Source organism: Myotis daubentonii, chromosome 3 (assembly GCF_963259705.1).
Source record: "Myotis daubentonii chromosome 3, mMyoDau2.1, whole genome shotgun sequence".
In the NCBI taxonomy this organism is placed as follows: domain Eukaryota; kingdom Metazoa; phylum Chordata; class Mammalia; order Chiroptera; family Vespertilionidae; genus Myotis; species Myotis daubentonii.
The window spans coordinates 55,177,012-55,202,471 of NC_081842.1; the positions used below are offsets into that span (position 1 = coordinate 55,177,012).

Sequence of the window (25,460 nt, forward strand, 5' to 3'; positions counted from 1 at the left end):
GCTGCCCCTCGCGGGGGACCCCGGCTCTTTGTGAGGACCCGACCGCCCCGCTCCGCGGGTTTTCGCTCCGGCGTGCTCGCGGTGGGCGTTCTCCCGGGCGCGGAGGGGAAGGTCCGGCTCGGCCGACCCGGTTTCTGAGGAAGGCTTGGCGAGCCCGGCCCGGCCCGGCCCGCGTTCGGGTCACATCAGTGCTTCCCAGACACGGGCTCGCTCGCTGGACCTTTCCCGGGCCCGGGCCGCGCCGGCGCCGCACGAGAAGGTGTGGAGCGGCCCCGAGAGGTGGCGGCTCTGACGGGCACCGAACCCGGAGCGGTGGTCAGAGAGAATTTCGTTCGGCTGGACTTCATCCGCGGGCGCTTTATTAGGCGGTGCCTACGAAAAAGCACAGCCTCCTTACCCAGGCCTGGCTAACTAGGAAAAAATAAAAAATAAAGGAAGCAAAAACCAAGGGAGAGATCTGGGTGGATGCGAAGCCGGGGAGAGCGTGGGATCTAGCGCGTCGAAGTGGGTGGCGCGGGTTGGTGACGGACGTGCAAAAAGCGGCAGGGTCGGTGATTTAATTAAAAAGTCAGGCCTAGCACCGCCGAGGAGCGAGTCTCTGTGTTTGCCTCGGCCAGTTTAAATGGAAGTCCTTTTTTTTTTTTTTTTTTTTTTTTTTTTGTGGGGATTCCAGTTACGGGATTAGGTGAACCTCACTCTCCGCCAGCTCTTTCTGGGGACTGCCGTTTGGGGCGTCTTTGAAAAGCGCCTGATAGTGGATGCAGAGGTGTCACTTTCCCCGGGACAGGATTTTTTTTCCCTTTCTTTTGTTGTGGTTTACCTGCAGAGCTTGTTGTTGTAAAAAAAACCCAAAACTCTTGGTTTCAATGATTGCCACAAGTCAGAACCCAGGGTAGTATGAATGAAGTAACATCAGAAATGATCGTCCTCAAGTCTTGTCTCAGTAAACCCTAAAGAAATGGGAAATCTTTTTAGCTATGGCCAAGCAAAAAAAAATATAATAACGACTGTTTATGGCGTGCTTACTACCTTCCTGACACTGGACCAACCATTTAATGTGTGTAAACTCGGTTTATCCTCACAATCACCCTGTGAGATATGTTTTTAATGACAGAGAGCACGGAATCCAGAACCACACTCAGTTGAAATCCTGCTTTTTACCACTTAATAGCCATGTGATTGTGGGCAAATGACTTCTTGGTGCCTCATCTGTAAAAAGGTGATGATAATAGGCTTATCTGACTTAGAGGGTCGATGTAAATATTAAATGAGTCAAGAGGCGTATATAAACTGCTTAGGACAGTACCTGGTACACAGATAGCTCTATATTTACTCTCTCTACATACATATACATATATATTATATGTAGTTATTCCCATTTTACGAAACCTAGGGTGTAGAGAAATTAAATAACTTGTCCAAATTCCTAGAAGTAAGTGTTGGAGCAAGGATTTTGTTCTTGCTCTAGAGACCTAAGCTATAGATATTTATAGGAAGTGTTAAACAGATATTTTCATAACCAGTACATTATTTTAAGTTTCTAGGGGTTTTGTATGTGTTTTGTTTGGTGATTACCATGGTCAAGTGAAGAAAACAGGGATAATTATGTTTGAAGGTAGAAATGAAGTGCTGTGTAGATAGTTAAAACAACTTGATCTCTTTTTTTTCTCCTCCAAGAACACACTGTTAGGTCTACTCCAAGAGCATTGTGTCAGGTGCCTTTTTTTTTGTTTTAGTGAGAATTTTAGTGAGAGAGAGAGTGAGAGATCGATCTATTTTAAACAATGGTTATGCTTCGTGAGTATTTAATTTTATCTTAGATTCTAATTTTTGGCTTTTTTTGTGTGTTTTTTTTAAAATATGGAACGCTTCACGAATTTGCGTGTCATCCTTGCGCAGGGCCATGCTAATCTTCTCTGTATCGTTCCAATTTTAGTATATGTGCTGCCGAATCGAGCGCTCTAATTTTTGTTTTGTTTTAATTTGTGGTTCTACCTTGATTATATAAATATTCATATAGAATATTACCAAGGTTACCAATAGCTGGCCTCATCGTGGCTCAGTTTCTTTAATTTGAAAATGAGTATTATAATACTTATTTCATAGAAATGTGAAAATTAAATGAATATATGTCAAAACAATGCCTATTAGTACTCAGTTCATACTATTACTGTTATTAGTACCATATATATGGTACTAGTGTTACGGAAGAAATTTTTTTATAGAAGTAGTTCATCATAATGTATTTTTTTCTTCTTATACCTATCCTATCTGCTCCTTGAGTAGGAGAAAGCCATTCTCTTCTTTTAGATTGGAATAATCCTCTTTGTCATAGTAGCTCATTTAACTTGAGGATTTAGATCAAATTTTTAAACATAATTTTATAGTTGATATGTTTTACTACTTTTAATTTTTAGTTCTGTTTATACTCTATACTGCTTTATTTTAAAAATAGAGGCCTGATGCATGAAATTCATGCAAGAGTAGGTCTTCCTTCTCCCAGCTGCTGGCACTGGCTTCCCTCTGGCACCTGGGAACCAGGCTTACCTCCAGCCGCTGGCAGGCACCCAGGACTCATGCTTCCCTTCGGCTGCCGGCAGGAAGGACGTCCAGTCTAATTAGCATATTATGCTTTTATCATTACAGATTAATTGGGTTAATCAAAATTATACCCTGCCTCCCCCCCCCCCTTTATTTTTTAATGGTCCTCAGACCAAATTCATTTTTGTGTGTGTGTACTCTCAAGACTGAGATTTTAGATTTCTGGTGAAAAATAGTACCTTATCTTGTTGAAGTGTTTCAAAAGAAGTGTCTATTTCTTTCTGCTCACTGAGCATTTAGCATGCTCATTTAACATGTACCTGATGTTCATTAAACCTTTTCATTTTTTTAGTGTCTAACTTTGATGAACTCTTTTGTAGTTGAAGGATTAATCTCCAGAAGATAATGAAGTAATTTGGGCGAATATGAATTATTTTATATGAATATTTATTTGAATGTGATTAAGAGTCTTATTTAATATTTTAATTTTCTTTTTTTTTTAAAAAAATATATTTTATTGGTTTTTTACATAGAGGAAGGGAGAGAGATAGAGAGTTAGAAACATCGATGAGAGAGAAACATCGATCAGCTGCCTCCTGCACATCTCCTACTGGGGATGTGCCCGCAACCCAGGTACATGCTCTTGACCGGAATCGAACCTGGGACCCTTCAGTCCGCAGGCCGACGCTCTATCCACTGAGCCAAACCGGTTTTGGCTGAATGTGATTAAGAGTCTTAAAGATTGCTGATGGATGAGGTAATCTATCATCTGTACTAATAAAAGGGTAATATGCTAATTAGACTGGACGTCTTCTGGATGACATTCTGGATGTTCTTCCTGACAAAGCCAGGCTCAGGCAAAGCTGCCCGGGGTCCTGGGCGCCCATGGCTGGCCCGGGTCCCAGGTACCTGTGGCCGGCCAGAGGAGGGAAATCTGGATAGTGAGTGCCGGGGCCGAAGCAGAGGCGGTTAGGGGCAACCAGGCCAGCAGGGAGCAGTTAGGGCGATCAGGTCACCAGGGGAGCAGTTAGGGGCGATCAGGCAGGCAGGGGAGCAGTTAAGGGCGATCATGCAGGCAGGCAGGCAGAGGGATTATGGGCGATGAGGCTGGCAGGCAGGTGAGTAGTTATGAGCCAGCAGTCCCGGATTGCGAAAGGGATGTGCGACTGCCGGTTTAGGACTGTTCCCTGTGGCAGTCGGACATCCCTCGAAGGGTCCCGGATTGGAGCGGGTGCAGGCCATGCTGAGGGACGACCCCCCTTTCCCCACACATGAATTGCGTGCATCGGGCCTCTAGTAATATATAAGAAAGGACCCCTATAAGTGTCCTTTTTTTTCTTCAGATAGGCTGTTTTGAGCAGTATTTTGGGGGGAAATTCCTGAGGTTAATTAATTTTGTGAAATTTTTTTAAGTTGTTGACCATGTTCAATTTCTTTGGTTTATTTGCTCTATTTTCAGTCATCAGAATTAATATTGGAAGTTGGGACAGTGGAGAAATTGTTTGGATATTTCTTTAATGAATATTTTTGGCTTCTAGTAACCTTTTAAAAAATAATTGAAGAATAATTGGCATACAATATTGTATTAGTTTTAGGTGTTCAACATAGAGATTCAACATTTATATACCTTTTGTTGTGATCACCACAATAAATGTATTAACCATCTACACTGTGAATAGTTTTAAAGATATTGACTCTATTCCCAGTTCTAGTAACATATCTAGTAACATATCAACTATAAAATTATGTTTAAAAATTTGATCTAAATATATATATATATATATATATATATATATATATATATATATATATATTTTTTTTTTTTCATTTATTTCAGAGAGGAAGGGAGAGGGAGAGAGAGAGAGAAATGTCAGTGATGAGATAGAATCATTGATCGGCTGCCTCCTACATGCCCCACACTAGGGATCAAGCACGCAACCTGGGCATGTGCCCTGACCGGGAATCTAACCTGTACCTCCTGGTTTGTAGGTTGTCGCTCAACCGCTGAGCTGCACCAGTCACACCAGCTGGGCAGTAACTTCCTTTTAACAGAGGTAAATGGGAATCTGGAGAAAATATTGTTTCCTGATCTTCACATTGTTCTGTTGTGGTGTTACAGCCATGTGAGGCTTGTGGAATTACCTTGGGGCACTTTGAAAGTGTTTTGGAAAATAAGAGCAGTGTAGAAAGGAAAATAAGGTAACTTTGCTAGAGGAACAGAAACCAATATTTAATTTTGTATTTGCTATTTACATCTCTGTTTCCATCAATAATTTTAAACTTATTGAGAGCAGGAGTCATGTATTACTTTTTTTTTTTTAAATATATTTTATTGATTTTTTACAGAGAGGAAGGAAGAGAGATAGAGAGTCAGAAACATCGATGAGAGAGAAACATCGATCAGCTGTCTCCTGCACATCTCCTACTAGGGATGTGCCCGCAACCAAGGTACATGCCCTTGACTGGAATCGAACCTGGGACCTTCCAGTCCGCAGGCCGACGCTCTATCCACTGAGCCAAACCGGTTTTGGCATGTATTACTTTTGTTTGTTTCTGTTAAGGCATAGTCTGCCACCTATATTTATTGAACATAGTATATGCTTAATAAATATTTGATGAATTGAGATGAACTTATACATTTTGTCTTTTAATGGAATGATTTATTTTTTGTTGGTTTATTGATAGTAGCCATTCTGGCAGGTGTGAATTGATATCTCATTGTAGATTTGATTTGCATCTCTCTGATAATTAGTGACTGTGAGCATTTTTTCATATGTCTCTTGGCCATCTGTATGTCCTGTTAGAAGAAGTGTCTAATCAGGTCCTTTGTCCATTTTAAAAATATATATATTTTTATTAGAGACCCGGTGCACAGATTTGCACACCAGTGGGGTCTCATGGCCTGGCCTGCACCCTCTCGCAATCCGGGACCCCTCAGGGGATGTCAAAGAACCGGTTTCAGTCTGATCCCCACAGGCCAGGCTGAGGGACCCCACCAGTGCACGAATCTGTGCACTGGGCCTCTAGTATGCATATAAGATCTTTGGTTAATCTCTTCCTGCCCTTTTCCCTCTCCCTTCCCTCTGAGATTCATCAGTCTGTTCCATGTTTCCATGCCTGTGTGTTGAGCATCTGCCCCCTAGTGGTCAGTGCGCACCATAGCTACCGGTTAAACAGTCAACTGGTCACTTAGGCTTTTATATATATAGATTGATTTCAGAGAGGAAGGGAGAGGGAGAGAGAGATAGAAACATCAATGATGAGAGAGAATCATGGATTGGCTGCCTCCTGCACGCCTCATACTGGGGATTGAGCCCGCAACCTGGGCATGTGCCCTTGACCGGATTTGAACCTGGGACCCTTCAGTCCGCAGGCCGACACTCTCTCCACTGAGCCAAACCAGCTAGGGCCTTTGTCCATTTTTAAATTGGATTGTTTGGCTTCCTAATGTTGAGTTGTATAAGTTTCCAACAAAATCTTTTTTCAGTGGTCCAAATGCATTGGCTGATTTGAGGTTGTTTTTTTTTTCTTTTTCTTTTTTTAATATATTTTATTGATTTTTTACAGAGAGGATAGGAGAGAGAGAGTTAGAAACATCGATGAGAGAGAAACATTGATCAGCTGCCTCCTGCACACCCACCACTGGGGATGTGCCCGCAACCAAGGTACATGCCCTTGACCAGAATCGAACCTGGGACCCTTCAGTCCTCAGGCCGACGCTCTATCCACTGAGCCAGACCGGTCCCAGCTGATTTGAGTTTTTATCTTCTTGTCATTATTACCCTCTTAGGGAAGTGCTTTCAAAGTAGAAAAGAAGTTAGGGATATGGAAATCTACAGGGGTTCTCAACCTGTGGGTTGCGACCATCGGAAAACACATATAGCATATCAGATATTTACATTATGATTCATAGCAGTAGCAAAATTACAGTTATGAAGTAGCAATGAAAATAATTTTATGGTTGGGGGTCACCACAACATGAGGAACTGTATTAAAGGGTCATGGCATTAGGAAGGTTGAGAACCACTGAATTAGAAAATGAGACTGAGTAATTGAATCAGTAAGTTAAAATGAAAGTAAATAATCATTGCATTTCCTCTATCACAGATGATATCATCAAATTGAATCGAAAGGAAGGAAAGAAGCAGAATTTTCCACGACTAAATAGAAGACTCCAGCAAAGTGGTGCCCGACAATTCAGGATGAGAGTACGATGGGGAATCCAACAGAATTCTGGTAGGTTTTACAAGTTAGAATATAGAGCTCTTATTTATGGGTTCATAGTATACTATTTTTGGTACATACTTAAAACATGGAGGAAATAGATCAGTACCCTTTGAGGTTTGTATTTACTCTCAAGTTTTTGTTTCATTTTAAAATCTGGTAAAAAATTTGTTACCTTAAATTTTTTCTAAACCTCAATATACAAATAGTCTAAAGTATATTTAAATTATAAATTATGACCATGATATGTAAAGGACCCTACATATCATGAGGTCTTCATCTTAGATGTTCCTTTAACAGTCTATCTTATGGATGACTATATAACTCTAACTTAAATATATTCAGTGAAAGAGCATACCACCTCATAAGACAACTTCTTTTGTTATTGGAGATAGCTGTTTACTAGAAAATTCTCTTGACTTGATTTAAATCATGCCCTACCTGTTAACACATTGTATGCGGGAAACGTATTTATACGTTTTACGTTGACTGGTAGCGTTGACTGGTAGTAGAGCGCGGGACACGTGTTAATACGTTTTTTATAGACTAGTGGTAGAATGCGGGTAACGTATAAATACTTAAACTAAAGTTATCGTAATTTTACTGAACAGTGCCATTTGCGCAAAAAATTAGCAAAAATGGCCCGCGCCACCTGTTAGGGCTCGATAAAAACTACCCGCAAACAATGTGTTAATTTTACAGAGGAGTAAGGGAAGTGTACTTCCTTTTCTATATGAAAACCTTTTAAATATATGGAGACTACTATTCTGCATAGAAAATGACTTCTTGACTCTTTATTTTATTATCTGGGACCTTTAAGATTTGTTAAATTCTCCAAAGGTGACACCCAGAATTGATTGCTTTAGATGTGATCTAAGTGATCTTGGAATTCTACATATATAGTTATTTTTGGTAATTGGGAAGCTTATCTACACTAATAAAAGACAAAGATGCTAATTGACTGTACCTTCACCACATCCACCAGCCAATCAGAGCAACTATATGCAAATCAACCCAACCAAGATGGTGGTTAATTTGCATATATCGGCTGGGAGTGAAGACTGAAGACAACGTAGAAGGAAGCCAAGCACTGCAGAAGGGAGCAAAGTAGAAATGGCGGAGACAGGAACGGAGCCAAGGCGGCAAAGGCGGAGGCAGGGGCACGGGGCGCTTCGGCCGGAAGCGGCAGGCGCCGGGAGGCGGGAAGCAGTGGGCGGCGGTAGGCAGCAGCAGGAGGCGGTGGGCAGCAGCGGCGGGAGGGAGCCGAGGCGGCAGAGGCAGGAGCGAAGCCCTATTCTTGCAGGAATCTCCCTGCAATGGGCCTCTAGTTTTTGTATAACCATCTTTTTCCAAAATGGATTTAAGGTAGTAACTGAACACTTAATTATATATGACTAGTTAACATTTTTAGCTGTTATATCAGCGTTTTAGAATGAACCTTTATTCAAAATTTTGTAACTCTAGATCTTTTTTATACATATGAAAAAATGTTTGGTAAACTAGCTTCTAAATTAATTTTTTATCCTATATGTTGAAAAACATAAGAAATAATATCCAGTAGGTCAAACATAATTAGTTCTATGATTAACAGTTAACATGCCAACATATCCTCAAAATATATATATTTTAAATAGGGTCTGTAGCTAAGATTAGACCCTGCAAAGAAATGTATTCTTTAATAATTTCTTGAACAGCTGAACCCAAGTGAGTACATTTCATGACAGATATTTAGGTATAACAAATGAATATTTAATTCCAGTGATTTATATTTAAAGATTTTAAAAATAAATATTACATAGTATACCATGTTTTATATATAATTTGTTTTATAATTTTAGAGTTCATAGAAGCCAGAAACATATTCATTGTGCTAACTATATGTTAAAGACCTGATAAACACTTCGAATTGACCAGGTTCTCAGGGTATATAAAGGTGCAGTCTTTTACCTAAGGAATTTCTGGTACCAGAGATTGAATAGAAAACACAGCATTGAGAAATGTTATAAGAAAAAATTTTTTACATAGGACTTAGGGAGGTTGGTCTAAGAAGATCAGTGGTGATTTAATAGATGAGGTGAAATAGGATCTAGTCCATAAAGGATCAGAAAAGGTTTTATTTTTGTTGTTCTTGTTGTTGTTGTTAATCTTCATCCGAGGATATTTTCCCACTTATTTTTAGAGAGAGTGGAAGGGACAGGAGAGACAGAGAGAGACACATCAATTGGTTGCCTCCAGCATGCACCCCAACCAGGGCTGAGGATCAAGGTACGTACCCTTGACCGAAATTGAACCCGGGACAGTCTACAGGCTGATTGCTCTATCTACTGAGCCAAACCATCTAGGGCAAGAAAAGGTTCTACTTTTAACTGGAGGTTATGATCTGAGTCTAGAGATAAATGATATATAGGGGCAGCTTAGAATCTTACAAGATTGAATTTGTGCTTGTATGTTCTCCACTTACATGTGACAGGGCCTAAAATAGAACAGCTGCTGCTGTCACTGAATGTGCAGAGAAATATGGGATTGTCTTAAGCTCTCGTTAGCAAAAGTTCAGATTTCCACATTGTAATGTCAGTGAGGTAAGAGCACAAGTAGGACAGAAAGCTCATGGCATATACTTAATAAATTATTTTTGATGGATGAATAAATGAATGAGTAAAGTCTCTTTAATTGTGCCCAAAATATAATTTAGTCACTCAATAAATATTGGTACCAACAATCTAAATATCCTAAATAATCTGGGTTATAGGTAGCAACAGTTCTCAAAGTATTGTTATGGACCCTGCGGAATTCCAAGATTTGAGGGGTCCTCAGGTCAAAACTAGTTTTGTAATAATACTAAGACATTACTGTAACTACTTTTACTCTTATTCTCATAAATGTACAGTAGACTTTTCTGGGATCTACATGACGTGATAATTTTTTTAAAAATAAGTTATTCTACATGTAATGGGCTTATTGTTTTAATGAAATAATAGTTTTTAAATATCTTAGTTTTCATTTCTAGTATAATAAGTATCAGTAAACATAAACCACAGAACAAAAACTCTTTAGAGTCTTCAGTAGTTTTTAAGACCATAAAGAGGTTCTGAGACCAAAAGTTTGAGATAGCTATTTCTTTTAGAGGTACAAGAGATGGGAATATTTGTATGTTGCTTCAGAAAGGAGTCAGTAATATGATTGCATACACTGTACTGTGATATGATATTTCCCAGAAAACCCCTCATATCTTCATGTACGGGATCAGACTCCAGAAATTATTGAGGCACATAGATGTGTGTGAAAGAAATTCACGAAGGGATTAAGCTCAGAATTCAAAGGAAAGATGAAAAATTCTGCCTGTAGTTCTAATTATTTTCAACCTTATTTGAACCTGTGGAGCTTTATAAAATAGACCAATGTTCTGGCTACACTCCATTTCTACTGAACCAGAATCTGCAGAGGTAGAGCCTAGGGATTTTTTAAAGTTCCGTGTGTGGTTCTGATGCATAGCTAGTCTTATACTGTTACTGTAGTATAACTGGAAATGTGAAAGGATCTTCATAGAGGTACTAATTGAAGTATTGAGAATGAAGGTGTTCTGGAAAGACAGAAGAGAACATTCTAGAGCAGTGGTTCTCAACCTTCTGGCCCTTTAAATACAGTTCCTCATGTTGTGACCCAACCATAAAATTATTTCCGTTGCTACTTCATAACTGTAATGTTGCTACTGTTATGAATTGTAATGTAAATATCTGATATGCAGGATGGTCTTAGGCGACCCCTGTGAAAGGGTCGTTCAACCACCAAAGGGGTCGCGACCCACAGGTTGAGAAATGCTGTTCTAGAGGGACTAATAGATAAAAACTTAGAAAAGACTATTGCATTAGATCAGCGGTTCTCAACCTGTGGGTCGCGACCCCTTTGGCAGTCGAATGACCCTTCCACAGGGGTCGCCTAAGACCATCGGAAAACACGTATATAATTAAATATTGTTTTTGTGATTAATCACCATGCTTTAATTATGTTCAATTTGTAACAATGAAAATACATCCTGCATATCAGATATTTATATTACGATTCATAACAGTAGCAAAATTACAGTTATGAAGTAGCAACGAAAATAATTTTATGGTTGGGGATCACCACAACATGAGGAACTGTATTAAAGGGTCGTGGCATTAGGAAGGTTTAGAACCACTGCATTAAATGATGTCTTTAGTATTTCATTGTGCTTTTCAGAATATAAGGCAGTTACAGAGAGTAAGAAGGGAGAGAATTAGGGCAGTATGTATAGGTCTTTATGAAACACTAGTGGCCCAATGCATGGATTCATGCATATTGAAAGGAAATTAATTAGAAGAAAGATTTGTGCTGTAATAAATTATGTCAAAATAGTATATATAATATCTACACTAATAAAAGGCAGAGATGCTAATTGACCGTACCTTCACTACACCCCAAGCCATGCCCACCAGCCAATCAGAGCGACTGTATGCAAATTAACCCAACCAAGATGGCGGCCGGCAGCCACAGAGGTGGAGCAAGCAGGAGGCTTGGTTGTCCAGGTGATGGAGGAAGCCAAACTTCCCCCCTGCTCTGAGCCAGCTGTGGCCTCTGCTCATGGCAACAAAGTTTCAATTATAGAAGACAAATAAATCCCAGATACCTGCTTCCAGACAGCCTCCACTGGGAGCTTGGGTGGCTGGGGACCGTGGCCAGCCTGAAAACAGCCATCGGCCCCTCACCCAGGATGGCCACACCCTCATGGGGTGAGGTTCCCCGCTGGGGGGCTTATCCAGCTTGAAAACGTCCATCAGCCCCTCACCCAGACTGGCCACACACTCATGGGGTGAGGGTCCCCGCTAGGGGGCTTAGCTAGCCTGAAAACGGCCCTCAGCCCCGCACCCAGACTGGCCAGGCACCCCAGTGGGAACCCCCACACTGAAGGGGCTATGGCCAGCCTGCAAAAAGCCATCAGCCCTCTCCCAGGCTGGCCAGGCACCCCAGGGGGGACCCCCACCCTGAAGTGGCTGTGGCCAGCCTACAAACAGCTATCAGCCCCGCACCCAGGCTGGCCACACCCTCATGGGGTGAGGGTCCCTGCTGGGGGGCTTGGACAGCCTGAAAACAGCCATCAGCCCCTCACCCAGGCTGGCCAAGCACTCCTATATAATAAAAGGGAAATATGCAAATTGACCCTAACAGTAGAATGACTGGTCACTATGACACACACTGACCACCAGAGGGCAGATGCTCAATGCAGGAGCTGCCCCCTGGTGATCAGTGCACTCCCACAGAGGGAGCTCTGCTCAACCACAAGCCAGGCTGTCGGCTGCCAGTACAGCAGTGGTGGTGGGAGCCACTCCTGCCTCCTCAGCAGCACTAAGGATGTCCAACTGCAGCTTAGGTCTGCTCCCCGCTGGCAAGTGGCCATCCCCCGAGGGCTCCTGGGCTGCCAGAGGGATGTCTGATTGCCATCGTAGGCCCACTCCCTGGGGTGGTCATCCCCTGAGGGGTCCAAGACTGCGAGAGGGCACAGGCCAGGCTGAGGGACCCCCCGGAGTGCACAAATTTTTGTGCACCGGGCCTCTAGTAGTATTATAAAATTAAAACATGCGTGCGGTTGGCGTCAGCAAGAGCTTTGTATGTATCATGTGTGCGCTAGTCAACATACATTTTTAAATTGCCAGTGGGCATCATATGTACCGGTAGGTCGGTCAGATGGTCAGTCGGACGCATGTGCGGTCGGTCACTTAGCCTTTTTTTTATTATTATTATTCAGGGCTTTTGATTCTGCCTGATTGAGTTTTGGAAGCTTGTATTTTTCTAAGAATATGTCCATTTCGTCTAGATTGTCCAATTTGTTGGAATAGAGTTGTTCATAGTATTTTTCAAAATCCTTTGTATTTCTGTGGGGTCAGTTGTTACTTCAGTTCTTTCATTTCTGATTTTGTTTATTTGGGTCCTCTCTCTTTGCTTCTTGGTGAGCCTGGCTAGAGGTTCATCAATCTTGTTTATCCTTTCAAAGAGCCAGTTCTTAGTTTAATTAATCTTTTATATTGTTTTCTTGGTCTCTATGTCATTTATTTCTGCTCTGATTTTTATTATTTCCTTCCTTCTGCTTATGCTGGGCTTTTCTTGTTGCTCTCTTTCTATTTCTTTGAGTTGTAGGGAATTTATTACCATTTTTTTCTTGTTTTTTGAGGTAGGCCTGTAGAGCTATGAACTTCCCTCTCAAGACTGCTTTCACTGTGTCCCATAGATTTTGGATTGGTGTGTTTTCTTTGTCGTTTGTTACCAGGATGCTTTTTATTTCTTCTTTGATCTTCTTTGATCTCTTGGTAACCCAATCATTGTGTAGTAGCATGCTAGTTAGTCTCTAACTGTTTGTTTTTATTGTTGATTTTTAATTTTATGCCATTGTAATCTGAGAAGATGCTTGATATGATTTCTATCTTCTTGAATTTGAAGAGACTTTGCCTGTGTCCCAATGTGTGGTCTATCTTTGAAAATGTCCTGTGTGCACTTGGGAAGACTATATATTCTGTAGCTCTGTGAAATGTTCTGAAGATGTCAATTAATTCCATCTGATCTAGTGAGTCATTTAGGACTGATGTTTCTTTGCTGATTTTTTTGTTTAGAGGATTTGTCCAGTGGTGTCAGTGGGGTATTAAAGTCCCCTACTATGACTATGTTGGTGTCGATCTCTCTCTTGATACCTTCCAGGAATTTATTTTATGTATTTGGGTGCTCCTATATTGGGTGCATAAATGTTTACCAGAGTTATATCCTCTTGTTGAATTGCTCCCTTTAGTATTATGAAGTGACCTTTCTTATCTCTTAGGGGCTTCACTTTGAGGTCCAATTTTTCAGATATAAGTATTGCTAACCTAGTTTTCTTTTCATTTCCATTCACCTGAAATTTTTTTCCCCATCCCCTCACTATCAGTCTGTGTGAGTCCTTTGTTCTAAGGTGGGTCTCTTGTAGACAGCAGATATATGGGTCATGATTTCTTAGCCATTCAGCTACCCTATGTTTTTTATTGGAACATTTAATCCACTTACGTTTAAGGTTATTATTGATTAGATGCCCAGTGCACAAATTCGTGCAGCTTAAAAGAAACTGGGCCACGAGGTTGCTGTGGGCATGGGAGCAGGTCTCCTCCCATCCTTCGTGCCCCTGCCCAACCCTTCCTGCTGTGGCCCCCAGTCCCCTGTCTGCCAGCAGCCCCGCTCCCGCCACTGCGACTCCCACATGGTGATGGCACCTGCCCCACTCGCACACACTGACAGCATGGAGTGATTGGGGCCGGTGCCAGCAGCAGTTGTGAGCGGGGCCAGCGCCGTCAGCAGGTACAAGCAGCAGCTTCTGGCCCCGATCACCTCTCAGGAGCAGGGGGAGGTGGAGAAGCCCTGAGGGGCGATTGGGACCAGCAGCGGGTGTGAGTGAGTCCGGTGCCAGCAGCAGGTACAAGCGCCAGGCAGGACTGTGGTGCGCGGGAGCAAAGAATTTTCAGTAACCACCAGAGGCTCACCCTGATGACAATGACTGGCGCCCTGCCTTGGTCTGGCACCCCCGCTCACCTGCTCCACCATCCTGCCATGGCCAATGCCCGCCATGTTCCCCGCTCTGCTGCCAATGCCTGCTATGTTCCGAAGTGTGCCCCCAGTGGTCAGCGCATGTCATAGCAACCGGTTGTTCCGCTGTTTGGTCTATTTGCATATTAGGGTTTTCTATATATAGATGGGTAGGTATTTGTTGCCATTTTTATTCTTTGTGCCTGTGTTCCTACTTCCCTTCCTATTTCTTCTTTTCACAGCAGTCCCTTTAGCATTTCTTGCATTGCTGGTTTAGTGGTAATGAACTCCCTTAGCCCTTTTTTGTCTGTGAAGCTGCTCATTTCACCTTCAATTTTGAATGATAGCCTTGCTGCATATAGTATTCTCGGATTCAGTACCTTGCTTTGCATCACTTTGTATATTTCATTCCATTCCCTTCTAGCCTGATGTGTTTCTATTGAGAAATCAGTTGATAGTCTAATGAGAGATCCCTTATAGGTAACTTTCTGTCTCTCTCTCTCAGCTTTTAAGATTACTTTTGTCAGTGGTGTTTGCCAATTTAATTATGATGTGTCTTATTGTCGGTCTTTTGGGGTTCATCTTGTTTGGGATCCTGTTAGCTTCTTGGACTTGTATGAGTTATTTCTTCCCAGTATCAGGGAAGTTTTCTGTCATTGTTTCTTCAAACATGTTTTCTATTCCTTTCTCAGTTTCCTTTCTTTATGGCATTCCTATTACATGGATATTGTTTTATTTTGTGTTGTCCCAAAGTTCCCTTAGGCACTCTCCTCCTGTTTTTTACGGTTTTTTTCCAGTTGCTGCTCTGCTTGGGTGTTTTTTTCTATCTTTCCTTCTAGCTCACTGATACAGTCCTCAGCTTCTTCTAGTCTACTGTTGATGCTTTCTATTGTGTTCTTTATTGCAGCTATGTCATTCTTCATTTCTTCTTGGTTCTTCTTCGTTTTCTCTTAGTTCTTACACATGTTGTTGAATTTGTCTTCCATCCTTTTCAGCGTTCTTATGACCACTCCTCTGAATTCTTTCTCTGACAAATTGCTTGCCTCCATTTCATTTACTTCCTCTGCCGGTGATTCCTCCTTTTCTTTTGTGTATGGCCTGTTCCTTTGTCTCCGCATTTTCGCTCCTCTCAGGGTGTCTGCTTACTCTCTACCGCGTTGACTGAAAAGCACAAAATACAGCTTGACAAGACACAACACAGAGGGGAAAAAACTAAAGTCACGAATTATGACGACATATCAAAACACATGCGTGCGATTGGCACCAACGAGAGCTTTATATGTATCGCGCATGCACAAGTCAACGTTTATTTTTAAATTGCCAGTGAGCATCATATATAAATACCGGCAGGTTGGTTGGATGTACAGATGTGTGGTCGGTCACTTAGCCTTTTATATATATAGACTAGAGGCCTGGCGCATGAAATTCGTGCACGAGTATGGTCCCTAGGCCTAGCCTGCGATCCGGGCCATCTTCCCTGGCTGCCAGCAGCCGGTCTTGCCCCCTGCCGCCACCCACCCAGGTTTGCAGTGTGCCATGGGGCAGGTGATCGGAGCCTGACGGCCAGGGGGGAGGGACTGAGAGATCGGCCATCCTGCCCGCTCGTGGCCCTGCCCCTGCCAGGGGTCACCCTCTGTGTGTGGGGTGACCAGCAGGGCAGGGGCCTTGGCCTGGTGCCACCTGCATCCCCTGCCACCCACCCCTGGGTCCCTGTTTGCCATCAGACAATCAGAGCCTGCCGGCCAGGGGGAGGGACCAAGAGGATAGCCATTCTGCCCACTCGCCGGCCCCGCTGCCACCCACTCTGGTTCCCTGTTTGCCACCGGGCAGTGGGAGCCTGCCGGCTGTGGGGAGAAACCAAGAGGTGGTCAGTGCACCTCATAGTGACTGGTTCAGTGGTCTTTCTGGTTGTTCTGCCATTGTAGTCGCTGGGCTTTTATTATATAGGATAGGATGGCAGATAAAAGAGTGAAAAGTAGTACGATTGCTAAAACTCAGATGCAGCTAATGAAGGTTATTCAAAGGTAGAAAGGGGATGGAGGGGCAATTGATGATCTAGGCCAGGGGTGGGCAAACTTTTTGACTTGAGGGCCACAATGAGTTCTTAAACTGGACCGGAGGGCCAGAACAAAAGCATGGATGGAGTGTTTGTGTGAACTAATATAAATTCAAAGTAAACATCATTACATAAAAGGGTACGGTCTTTTTTTTTTCAATAGTTTTATTCATTTCAAACGGGCTGGATCCGGCCCGCGGGCTGTAGTTTGCCCACGGCTGATCTAGGCTCACTAGAAGGTAGAGGAGAAGAAGCCATCAATGAGAAAGAAATGGTAGTGAAAAGGTTAACAAGTATGGGAACAATGACTATAATAGTCAGAAATAGGAGGTACCTAGAAAAAGAATTTTATCCCATATTTTTCTCCTTTTAATCAATTTTATTCTTGTTAATGAGACTTGCTCATTAACCTTTCTCATCTGATCTTAAAACTTTGGTATAATAATGGATTCCTCATCTCTTTAATCTTTGTCCCTTTTTTTAATGCAATACTTTCACATTTCTTTGTTCCTCACCCAGTCTTTTATCATGTCATGTTTGAATATTGCAGTAGCATCTGAAATGGTCTCATTGCCTTCTCCCTTTTCTTTTCAGTCTAAGATTTTGCTTCTAGACTGATATAATTTGATCATGAATTCTGTGACCCCCTCATTCCTAGTCAGGTGTAATCTTTATCACCACCTAAAGACCTCTGATTTGAACCCATTGCATTCATTTCTTCTTATCCTTTTCCCTAGACTGTCTCTTCTCTCAGTGTGCTGTAGTTGCCCGTGTCTTTGTATTTGTCGCTTCATGTCATATCCCTATTCAAATCTTGGCCTATTTTGTAATATCTAGCTTAGAATCCACTTTTTCTGTAATACTTTTTTCTCTTTGGAATACACCATAGATTATATTCTAGCTTTTATTCTTTAGTTTTTATATAATAGTTTGGGAAAGTGTTAAGTTTTTGGAGCCACACAAACTTGAATTCTGTTCTCCATTTTCTAACTAGAACTTCTGGGTAGTTACAGTTCTTTGCCTCACTTTGCTCACCTGCAAAATTCAGATGTTAGCATTAATCTCGTAAGTTCTCATTTAGGTTAAAGTATTCAGCACAAAGCCTAGCACAGTTAATGGTAGCTGTTTCGTGTAATACAAATAAAAATAACAAATTTACTTGGAATATACATGTTTCCCCAACATGCTTAATCTTCGCTTGGTTGCAATTTCAGAAGAAAAACACACATTGAGCAGCAATAATTTGATTTTTAAATTTGTAACTTTATTGTCTTTTTCTTTGATTATAAAAATACTAATAAATTTAGTACCTTTAGTACTAAGGCAGAGCATCCAAGAAAGGAACAAATTTGGAAAATCTCCACAGTGACTGAGTTGCCATGGTGGTGGAACTTACTGGCAAGCCATATGTGGGGGTGATATGACTTAAATTCACTGGGGTGATTAAGGCCAGACTATAGTGATGCCTGGGATTAAATCTAAACAGAAGCCCCAAATTTAAGGTATCACTCACAGTCAAATTTTATGCCCTAAGCATCTCTCTTGCCTCACCATAGTCTGTTTGTGGGGAAAGGATATTGGGTCCTGTATGCCACAGGAATAAGCCTTGAGTTACACACTGGAACTTGAAAGAAAAACTCCGTCTTCCTCTAAAGTACCTCCAGTGCCCTCTACTGAAAAAGCTTAAGCTTGGGCAGCCAGTAAGAGAAATGTTCTAGTGACTAAAGCAGGGCAGTATAAAGTGAATTGGACCCTAACCGGTTTGGCTCAGTGGATAGAGCGTCAGCCTGTGGACTGAAGAGTCACAGGTTCGATTCCTGTCAAGGGCATGTAGCTTGGTGCGGGCACGTCCCCAGTAGAAGGTGTGCAGGAGGCAGCTGATCGATGTTTCTCTCTCATCGATGTTTCTAACTCTCTATCCCTCTCCCTTCTTCTCTGTAAAAAAATCAATAAAAATATATATTAAAAAATAAAAAAAATAAAGTGAATTGGGAGCTGAAAGGCAATACATTGATAACTAATTCATCTATCATAACAAGTTTTCCTAACTGTCTTATTGAACTCTGGTCTCAAAGTAGGTATCTATATATATAAAACCCTAAAATGCAAATAGACCGAATGGCAGAAAAACCAAACAACCAGTTGCTATGAAGTGCCCGGACCAGCAGGGGGTGTGTATGGAACATGGTGGGCGTCAGCCGCGGTGGGATGGTGGAGCAGGTGAGTGGGGGCGCCAGACCAAAGCAGGGGACTGGTCGCTTTCATCAGGGCGAGCCTCTGGTGGTTAGTGAAAAATCTTTTTAAATATATTTTATTGATTTTTTACAGAGAGGAAGGGAGAGGGTTAGAGAGTTAGAAACTGGAACACTTGTTCCAGATGGATACAATCAGCTGCCTCCTGCACACCTCCCACTGGGGATGTGCCTGCAACCAAGGTACATGCCCTTGACCAGAATCGAACCTGGGACCTTTCAGTCCACAGGCCGGCACTCTATCCACTGAGCCAAACCGGTTAAGGCAGTTAGTGAAAATTTTTTGTTCCCATGCACCACAGTCCTGCCCGGCGCTCGCACCTGCTGCTAGCCCTGCTTGCAGCCGCTGCCGGCACCCAGCGCTGGCCCTGATCACTCAGTGCCATCCCTGATTGTTTGGCGCCGTCAGCAGGTGCAAGCTGCAGCTACAAGCCCCAATTTCCCCTCAGGACTTCTCCACCTCCCCCTGTTCCTGAGGGGTGATCAGGGCCGGCAGCCACCTCTAGCACCTGCTGCCGGCGATGGCCCTGCTCACACCCACTGCCAGCACCGGCCCCACTCGCACCTGCAGCCGGTGCTGGAGCCAATGTTTGTACCCGCTGCCGGCGCCTGGCGCTAGTCCCAATCACTCGGCACTGACAGCGGGTGCAAGTGACAGCTGCCGGCCCCAATTGCCCGTGAGGGCTTCTCCATCTCCCCCTCCTCCTGAAGGCAGTAGCTGCCGCTCACACTCGCTGTAGGCACCAGCCTCTATTGCTCGTTGCCATCCATGGGTGTGAGCAGGGCCAGCGCTATCAGCGTGTGGGAGTGGCAGCGGGAGCGGAGTTGCCAGCAGACAGGACCAGGGGCCATGGTGGGAGGGGCTGGGCAGGGGAGCAGAGGATGGGCCGAGACCCGCTTCTGTGCCCACCGCAGCCTCATGGCCCACAGTTCATTTCAAGGTGCACAAATTCGTGCACTGGGTCCCTAGTACCACATAAAAGCATTCTGGAATTAGACAAGTTTGGGAATGATATATACTATTATCCCTGTATGAGAGATTCTTCATACACATTAGTGTTGAAAAATCCTACAGTAAAGAAAACTTTTAGCTTTATTTAGTTTGATCACAAAACTCTTCTGTTGGAAGACCTACTACTATGTTGCATGTGGGTTGTATTATACAGGATACCATTCCAAAGACATTTTCCCAAAAGTTACAATTAAGATTAAGAATGCCCAGTATCACAGTTGTTACTTAGTATGGCTCTCTGGAATTCCTGGCTGTTGCATTAAGAAATCAAAGAGTTTTAGGTATAATTATTAGAAGGAAGAAGACAATTATTTGTGGGTAATATGATTGTCACTTAGAAATTCCAAGAAAATAATTTGAAAGACTATTAAAACTAATAATTGAGTTCAGTGGTATGACTGGCAATAATTAAAACCTCAATAGTTTTCTGTAATCCCAGGCATGACAATATGAAAATTATTATAAGAGGGATTTTTTTGTGATTGACAACAAAATCTATAAACTACCTAGCAGTAAGCTTAACAAGAAATGTGCAGACTTATGGGAGGGAAAGCTTATAACTTTATTGAACCAATTTAGTGACAAAAGAAGACTTGAAAAAGGGGAGAAATAAACTATGTTCCTGGATATTGTACTAGTAAATAAATCAATACTTTAAAAATTAATTGTAAATTTAATGTAATTCTATCAAAGCATTGAAGGAAATTAGAACTTGACTCTAGAAAACTGATTTGTGAACATGACAGTTTGTGAATGGAAGAATACAGATAGCCAAAAAACACATGGAAAATGTTCATTCTCATTAGTAAACTACCAAGTAAGACAATATTTTATTTACTTGCTGGACTTCAGAATACTCATATTGAGCTTTACTTCATCAATAAGATTTTTTAAAATACTAAATGATAAAGATTTAAAAAAAACATTCAGAATAGTCAATGTTATGAAAAAAGTGGCTCCCCTATGTTTCTGGAATATAAGTAAATATAGTCATTCTAGAGGGGTTTTTTATAATATAAATGAAAAGCCTTAAGAACTTGCTTTATCTTTGATACACTATTTCAACCTCTGGAAATTTATATTTTGAGGTAATAATCATGAATGTCTATAAAAATGTTATCTATAGTATTATCCCAATGTTATTTATAACTAGTGGCCCAGTGCATGAAATTCATGCACAGGCGGGGGGGCGGGGAGCAAGGGTGGTTCCCTCAGCTCAGCCTGCACCCTCTCCAATCGGGGACCCCTGTGGGATCGGGCCTAAACCGGCAGTCAGACATACCTCTCGCAATCAGGGTCCACTGGCTCCTAACCGCTCACCTGCCTGCCTGCCTGATCACCCCTAACCTCTCTGTCTGCCTGCCTGATTGCCCTAACTGCCCTCCCCTGCTGGCCTGATCTCGCCCCTATCTGCTCTCCCCTGCCGGCCTGACCACCCCTAACTGCCTCTGTCTGCCTGATCACCCCCAACTGCCTTCCCCTGCCAGCCTGATCTTACCCCCAACTACCCTTCCCTGCAGGCCTGATCTCGCCTCCAACCACCCTCCCCTGCTGGTCTGGTCACCCCTAACTGCCCTCCCCTGCTGGCCTGATCTTGCCCCTAACTGCCCTCCCCTGCCGGCCTGATCTCACCCCCAACTTTCCTCCCCTGCCGTCATGATCACCCCTAACTGCCTCTGCTTCGGCCTCCACTACCATGGCTCTGTCCGGAAGATGGCCTGTTGACCCGGTCTAATTAGTGTATTACCCTTTTATTAGTATAGATAGATTATATAGGATAGGATTGCCTAAATTGGGTGGGGGGAGCCTTTTTCAGCAGGAGGAGATGCTCTTGGCAGACAAAAATACATAATCCCTACATGTGGACTGATAGCCAGCCATATGCACTATACTGCCAAACTGGTCATTAAAAAATTGAACTGCTTTCTTACACCTTATACCAAACAGCTGTTGCCCTTAAAACCCCTCCTCAGCCCCCACCTTAGGTTCACAGTTCACCCAGATTAGGTTCTGATTGGTCGGTTTCTATGCCAGCCAGTGTCAAAAGCTCTGCCTCTTGGCAGCCAGCTTGTGAGGGTGTGAGGGTTAATTTGCATATTGCCTCTTTATTATGTAGGATAGTGTAACATTAGAAGTAACTGAAATGAATAGTATGAAATTGGTTGGATTAAGTATATGGCACATTAAAAAATAATGTAGTAAAAGAATTAGATATCTGGGATAATACAATATAGTGTGAATATAGACTACAGAATAGTACGTAGAATATGAAGTGTGGTTTGCTAGAAGACTCAATCCACCTTGTAAGCACTTGGTACTACAAAATTATGATTTACTTCATGTGATAGTCTTTGGAATTGCTTAAAAATAGTTGAAACTAAGGATGTTAACTTTTAAATGTACATCTACACTAATAAAAGAGAAAAATGGTAATTGGCGTACAACGATACCCTTTTCATTGGCTAATCAGGGCTATATGCAAATTAACTGCCAACTAAGATTGGCAGTTGACTGCCAACAAGATGGCGGTTAATTTGCATATGTAGGCACAATGCAGGGAGGCGAAAGGGAAAGCAGGAAGAAGCCCCCTGCCACTGACAGTGATCAGAAACCCAGGGGGGAGCTAAGAGCTGAGGGGCAGGGCAAAGGCGGCCCTGGGGCCGCCTTTGCCCTGCCCCCCAGCCATGATCGGAGAGTCAGGTGCCTTTTCCGCCCTGGCCAGTGATAGCAGGAAGTAGGGGTGGAGCCAGCGATGGGAGCTGGACACGGTCGAAGCTGGCAGTCCCGGGAGCTAGGGGTCCCTTGCCTGGGCCTAAAGCGGAGCCCACGATCGCGGGGCCGCTGCAGCTGCGGGTCCCCGCTGCCCGGGCCGGACGCCTAGGCCAGAGGCGTTAGGCCTGGGCAGGGGCGGAGCCTGCAACCGCGGGGAGCTGGGGGTCCCCTGCCCAGGCCTGACACCTCTGCCAGAGGCCTCAGGCCTGGTCAAGGGGCCGATCCGGTGATTGGTGATCGGAGGGTGATGAGGGTCAACTCCTCTGGCCGAGGCATCAGGCCTGGGTGGGGGGCGGAGCCGGGGATTGGGGGGATATGATGGTCCCCCTGCCCAGGCCTGAAGCCTGGGTCAGAGGCGTCAGGCTTGGGTGGGGGCATGGAGCAAGCGATCAGAGGGAGATGGGGGTCCCCTGCCCAGGCATGATTCCTGGGCCAGAGGCCTCAGGCCTGGGCGGGGGCCAGAGCCAGTGATCGGTGGGAGATGGGGGTCCCCTGTCCAAGCCTGACACCTCTGGCGGAGGCATCAGGCCTGGGCAAGGGGCCGATCCTGTGATTGGAGGGTGATGGGGGTCAACGCCTGAGGGCTCCCAGTATGTGAGAGGGGGCAGGCTGGGCTGAGGGACACTCCCCCCACACACACACCCAGTGCACGAATTTTGTGCACCGGGCCCCTAGTATACAAATAAAAGACTAGCAAGACATAGAATGTTAGTAGTGGTTATCTCTAGGTGGTGGAATAATGGGTAACTTACTTTCTTATTTGTACTTTATATGTTTCTAAGTTTTCTGCAGTGAGCATGTTTATTTTTTCATAATTAGAAAAAAATAAGTAAGATACATAATGGAAAAGCAAAGTCAATACTGTCACAAGTCACAGAGATTAAAGTATGTCCATTGGAACTCACTGGGGACTTTAGCAAAAACAGTTTGAATACAGTAGGACTGAAAATGAAGAAGCCAGATTGCAAGGTAGTAAGTAAATGGGAGGTAAAGATAGTGATTCCACTTTAGGTTAGTGCTGTCAACAGAAATAAAATGTGAGCCACATAAAAATTACTAATGAATCACTGTACATTCTTTTTTTGAATCTCATTTTAGGCTAGTCATTTTTCAAATCTTCAATACCCACATGTAGTTAGTGGCTAAAATATTATACAGGGGAAGTTGAGGCTATCTTGTTAATAAGAAAGCAAAGCCAGAGAGAAAAAGAGAGATAGAAAGGAATAGTCTATTTCTGCAACAGAACCCTTTCCAGTGCAACTTATTGCCTCTTTAAAAATGAGATATTTTATGTAATTCAAAAGAAATATATATAAATAATAATACTGTAGAATATCTTGTGACCTTTGTGCCTCTCAGTTGCATTCTTTGGTATTTTTTCTTCTTTCTCTCCCCCCCCCCCCCCCCCCACAGGTTTTGGTAAGAATAATCTGAGCCGTAGAGGAAGAATGATGCCTGGGAAGAGACGTCCTTATGGAGTTATCACTGGCCTTGCAGCTAGGAAAACAACTGGAATTCGAAAAGGAATTAGTCCTATGAATCGACCGCCTCTAAGTGACAAGGTAGGAAGATGATGGCTTAATGCTGAATCTGATACCCTTTTTCTTTATTTGTACTAATATTTTGTGAATGACCTTGAGAGAGTATTCTTGATTTTTAAATAGTACTTTAGGGCTTATATAAATAATGAAATGAGATAAAAATCATTATTACGAATAATACCTAAATTCCACCTTCTCAAATAAGATAAAAATTTTTTTACAGGTTCCTGACTTTCCATGTGTGTGTGTGATTTTTAACAGGTTATTGAGGTATAATTTTATACTGTAAAATTAATTTGTTTTAAGGATACAAGTCAATGAATTTTCAGTAATTTATACTTATAAAATCATCACAACAGTTTAATTTTAGAACATTTCTATCAATCTAAAAAGAAGTCTCATGTCCATTCACAGTCATATCTCATCATCTGCCAGAGGCAACCACTAATCTACTTTCTGTGTGATTATCTATAAATTTGTCTTTTCTACACAGTTTATGTAAATACAATAATATGTAGTCTGGCATTTAGCCATAATGTTTTGAGGTTCATCATGTTGTAGCATGTATCAGTACTTCATTCCTTTTTATCTGTAAAATAAAAGCCCAGCGACCAGAACTACTGGTCAGCCAGTCACTATGATACGCACTTACCACCCGGAGGAGGGGTTGGGAGGTGCAGTGAGTCCTGGAGGTGCACGCTATGGCCCAGGGATCCCAGGAACCGCAAGCCCAGAGCTTGCTTTCCAATAAAAAATATAAACTGGAAAAAAAAGCAGTCTGATGCCGCCACCCTAGGAAGAATGGCTCCAGGAGGGAAAGGCCTTCCCTGACCCCGCCCGGCCCAGCTGGCAAGCCGCGGGCTCGTGGGGACTCACTGGTGACGTGCAGGAAGCGCAGCCCCTCTGACTCCAAAGCCTGTTGCACTGACAGCTGCTCCCTGTCCAGTTCCCATGGCGGACACAGTGCTACTGGGCTGCCTTAGCTCTGACTTCCAGCTTCTGGCTTCTTGCCTGCCCCTTCATAAACTAGTGCGCTTGGGGATGTGGCTTCAGCCTCCCCAGCCAGTAGTGCCGCAGCACAGCCAGAGAGTGGCAGGACACAGCCACCAGGGCTGGCTGGGCATTGATTTGGCCACTGACTGATATCCATGTATAGTTACACTATGTGTTTACATTTGTAGGGAAGCAAGGCAACCCACTCCTGCCAACCGCCTCACCTTGTAGGCTAAGAAAGACCTGCTTATCTCCGTGTTTCTCCTCCCGTCTGTAATCAAAACTTCTTGGGGATGAATGATCCGAGCGATGGCCCCAACCCACACTCAGTGTCACTGTCAGAGACATTTCCAGTCATTACAGCCCATTCCTCAGCCCAAAGTGCCCTGTTCCACCCACTGCCACTCCTTACCTGTCACCCCCTGAGGACCACCTTATGTTACCCTGTTTGAAATGAGAGCAAGATCTCAAATGCCTCCCTGTCAATAGCTCCCTTGCCCTACCTTTGT

At 43.2% G+C, this 25,460-nt stretch overlaps 1 protein-coding gene and 1 non-coding gene across 5 annotated transcripts in view; one reads left to right on the forward strand and one right to left on the reverse strand.

Moving 5' to 3' along the window:
* FYTTD1 (forty-two-three domain containing 1) overlaps positions 1–25,460 on the forward strand; it is a 42,394-nt gene that overhangs the window by 542 nt on the left and 16,392 nt on the right. For all 4 annotated transcript variants that reach the window (XM_059687552.1, XM_059687550.1, XM_059687551.1 and 1 more), the window contains exons 2-3: positions 6,649–6,777; positions 23,831–23,979. In XM_059687552.1, coding sequence (XP_059543535.1) covers positions 6,649–6,777; positions 23,831–23,979 — 278 coding nt within the window. The remainder of the gene's footprint in view (positions 1–6,648; positions 6,778–23,830; positions 23,980–25,460) is intronic.
* On the reverse strand, positions 1,855–1,960 carry LOC132232027 (U6 spliceosomal RNA). The gene has a single exon (XR_009452191.1). It is a non-coding gene; the product is annotated as a U6 spliceosomal RNA (small nuclear RNA).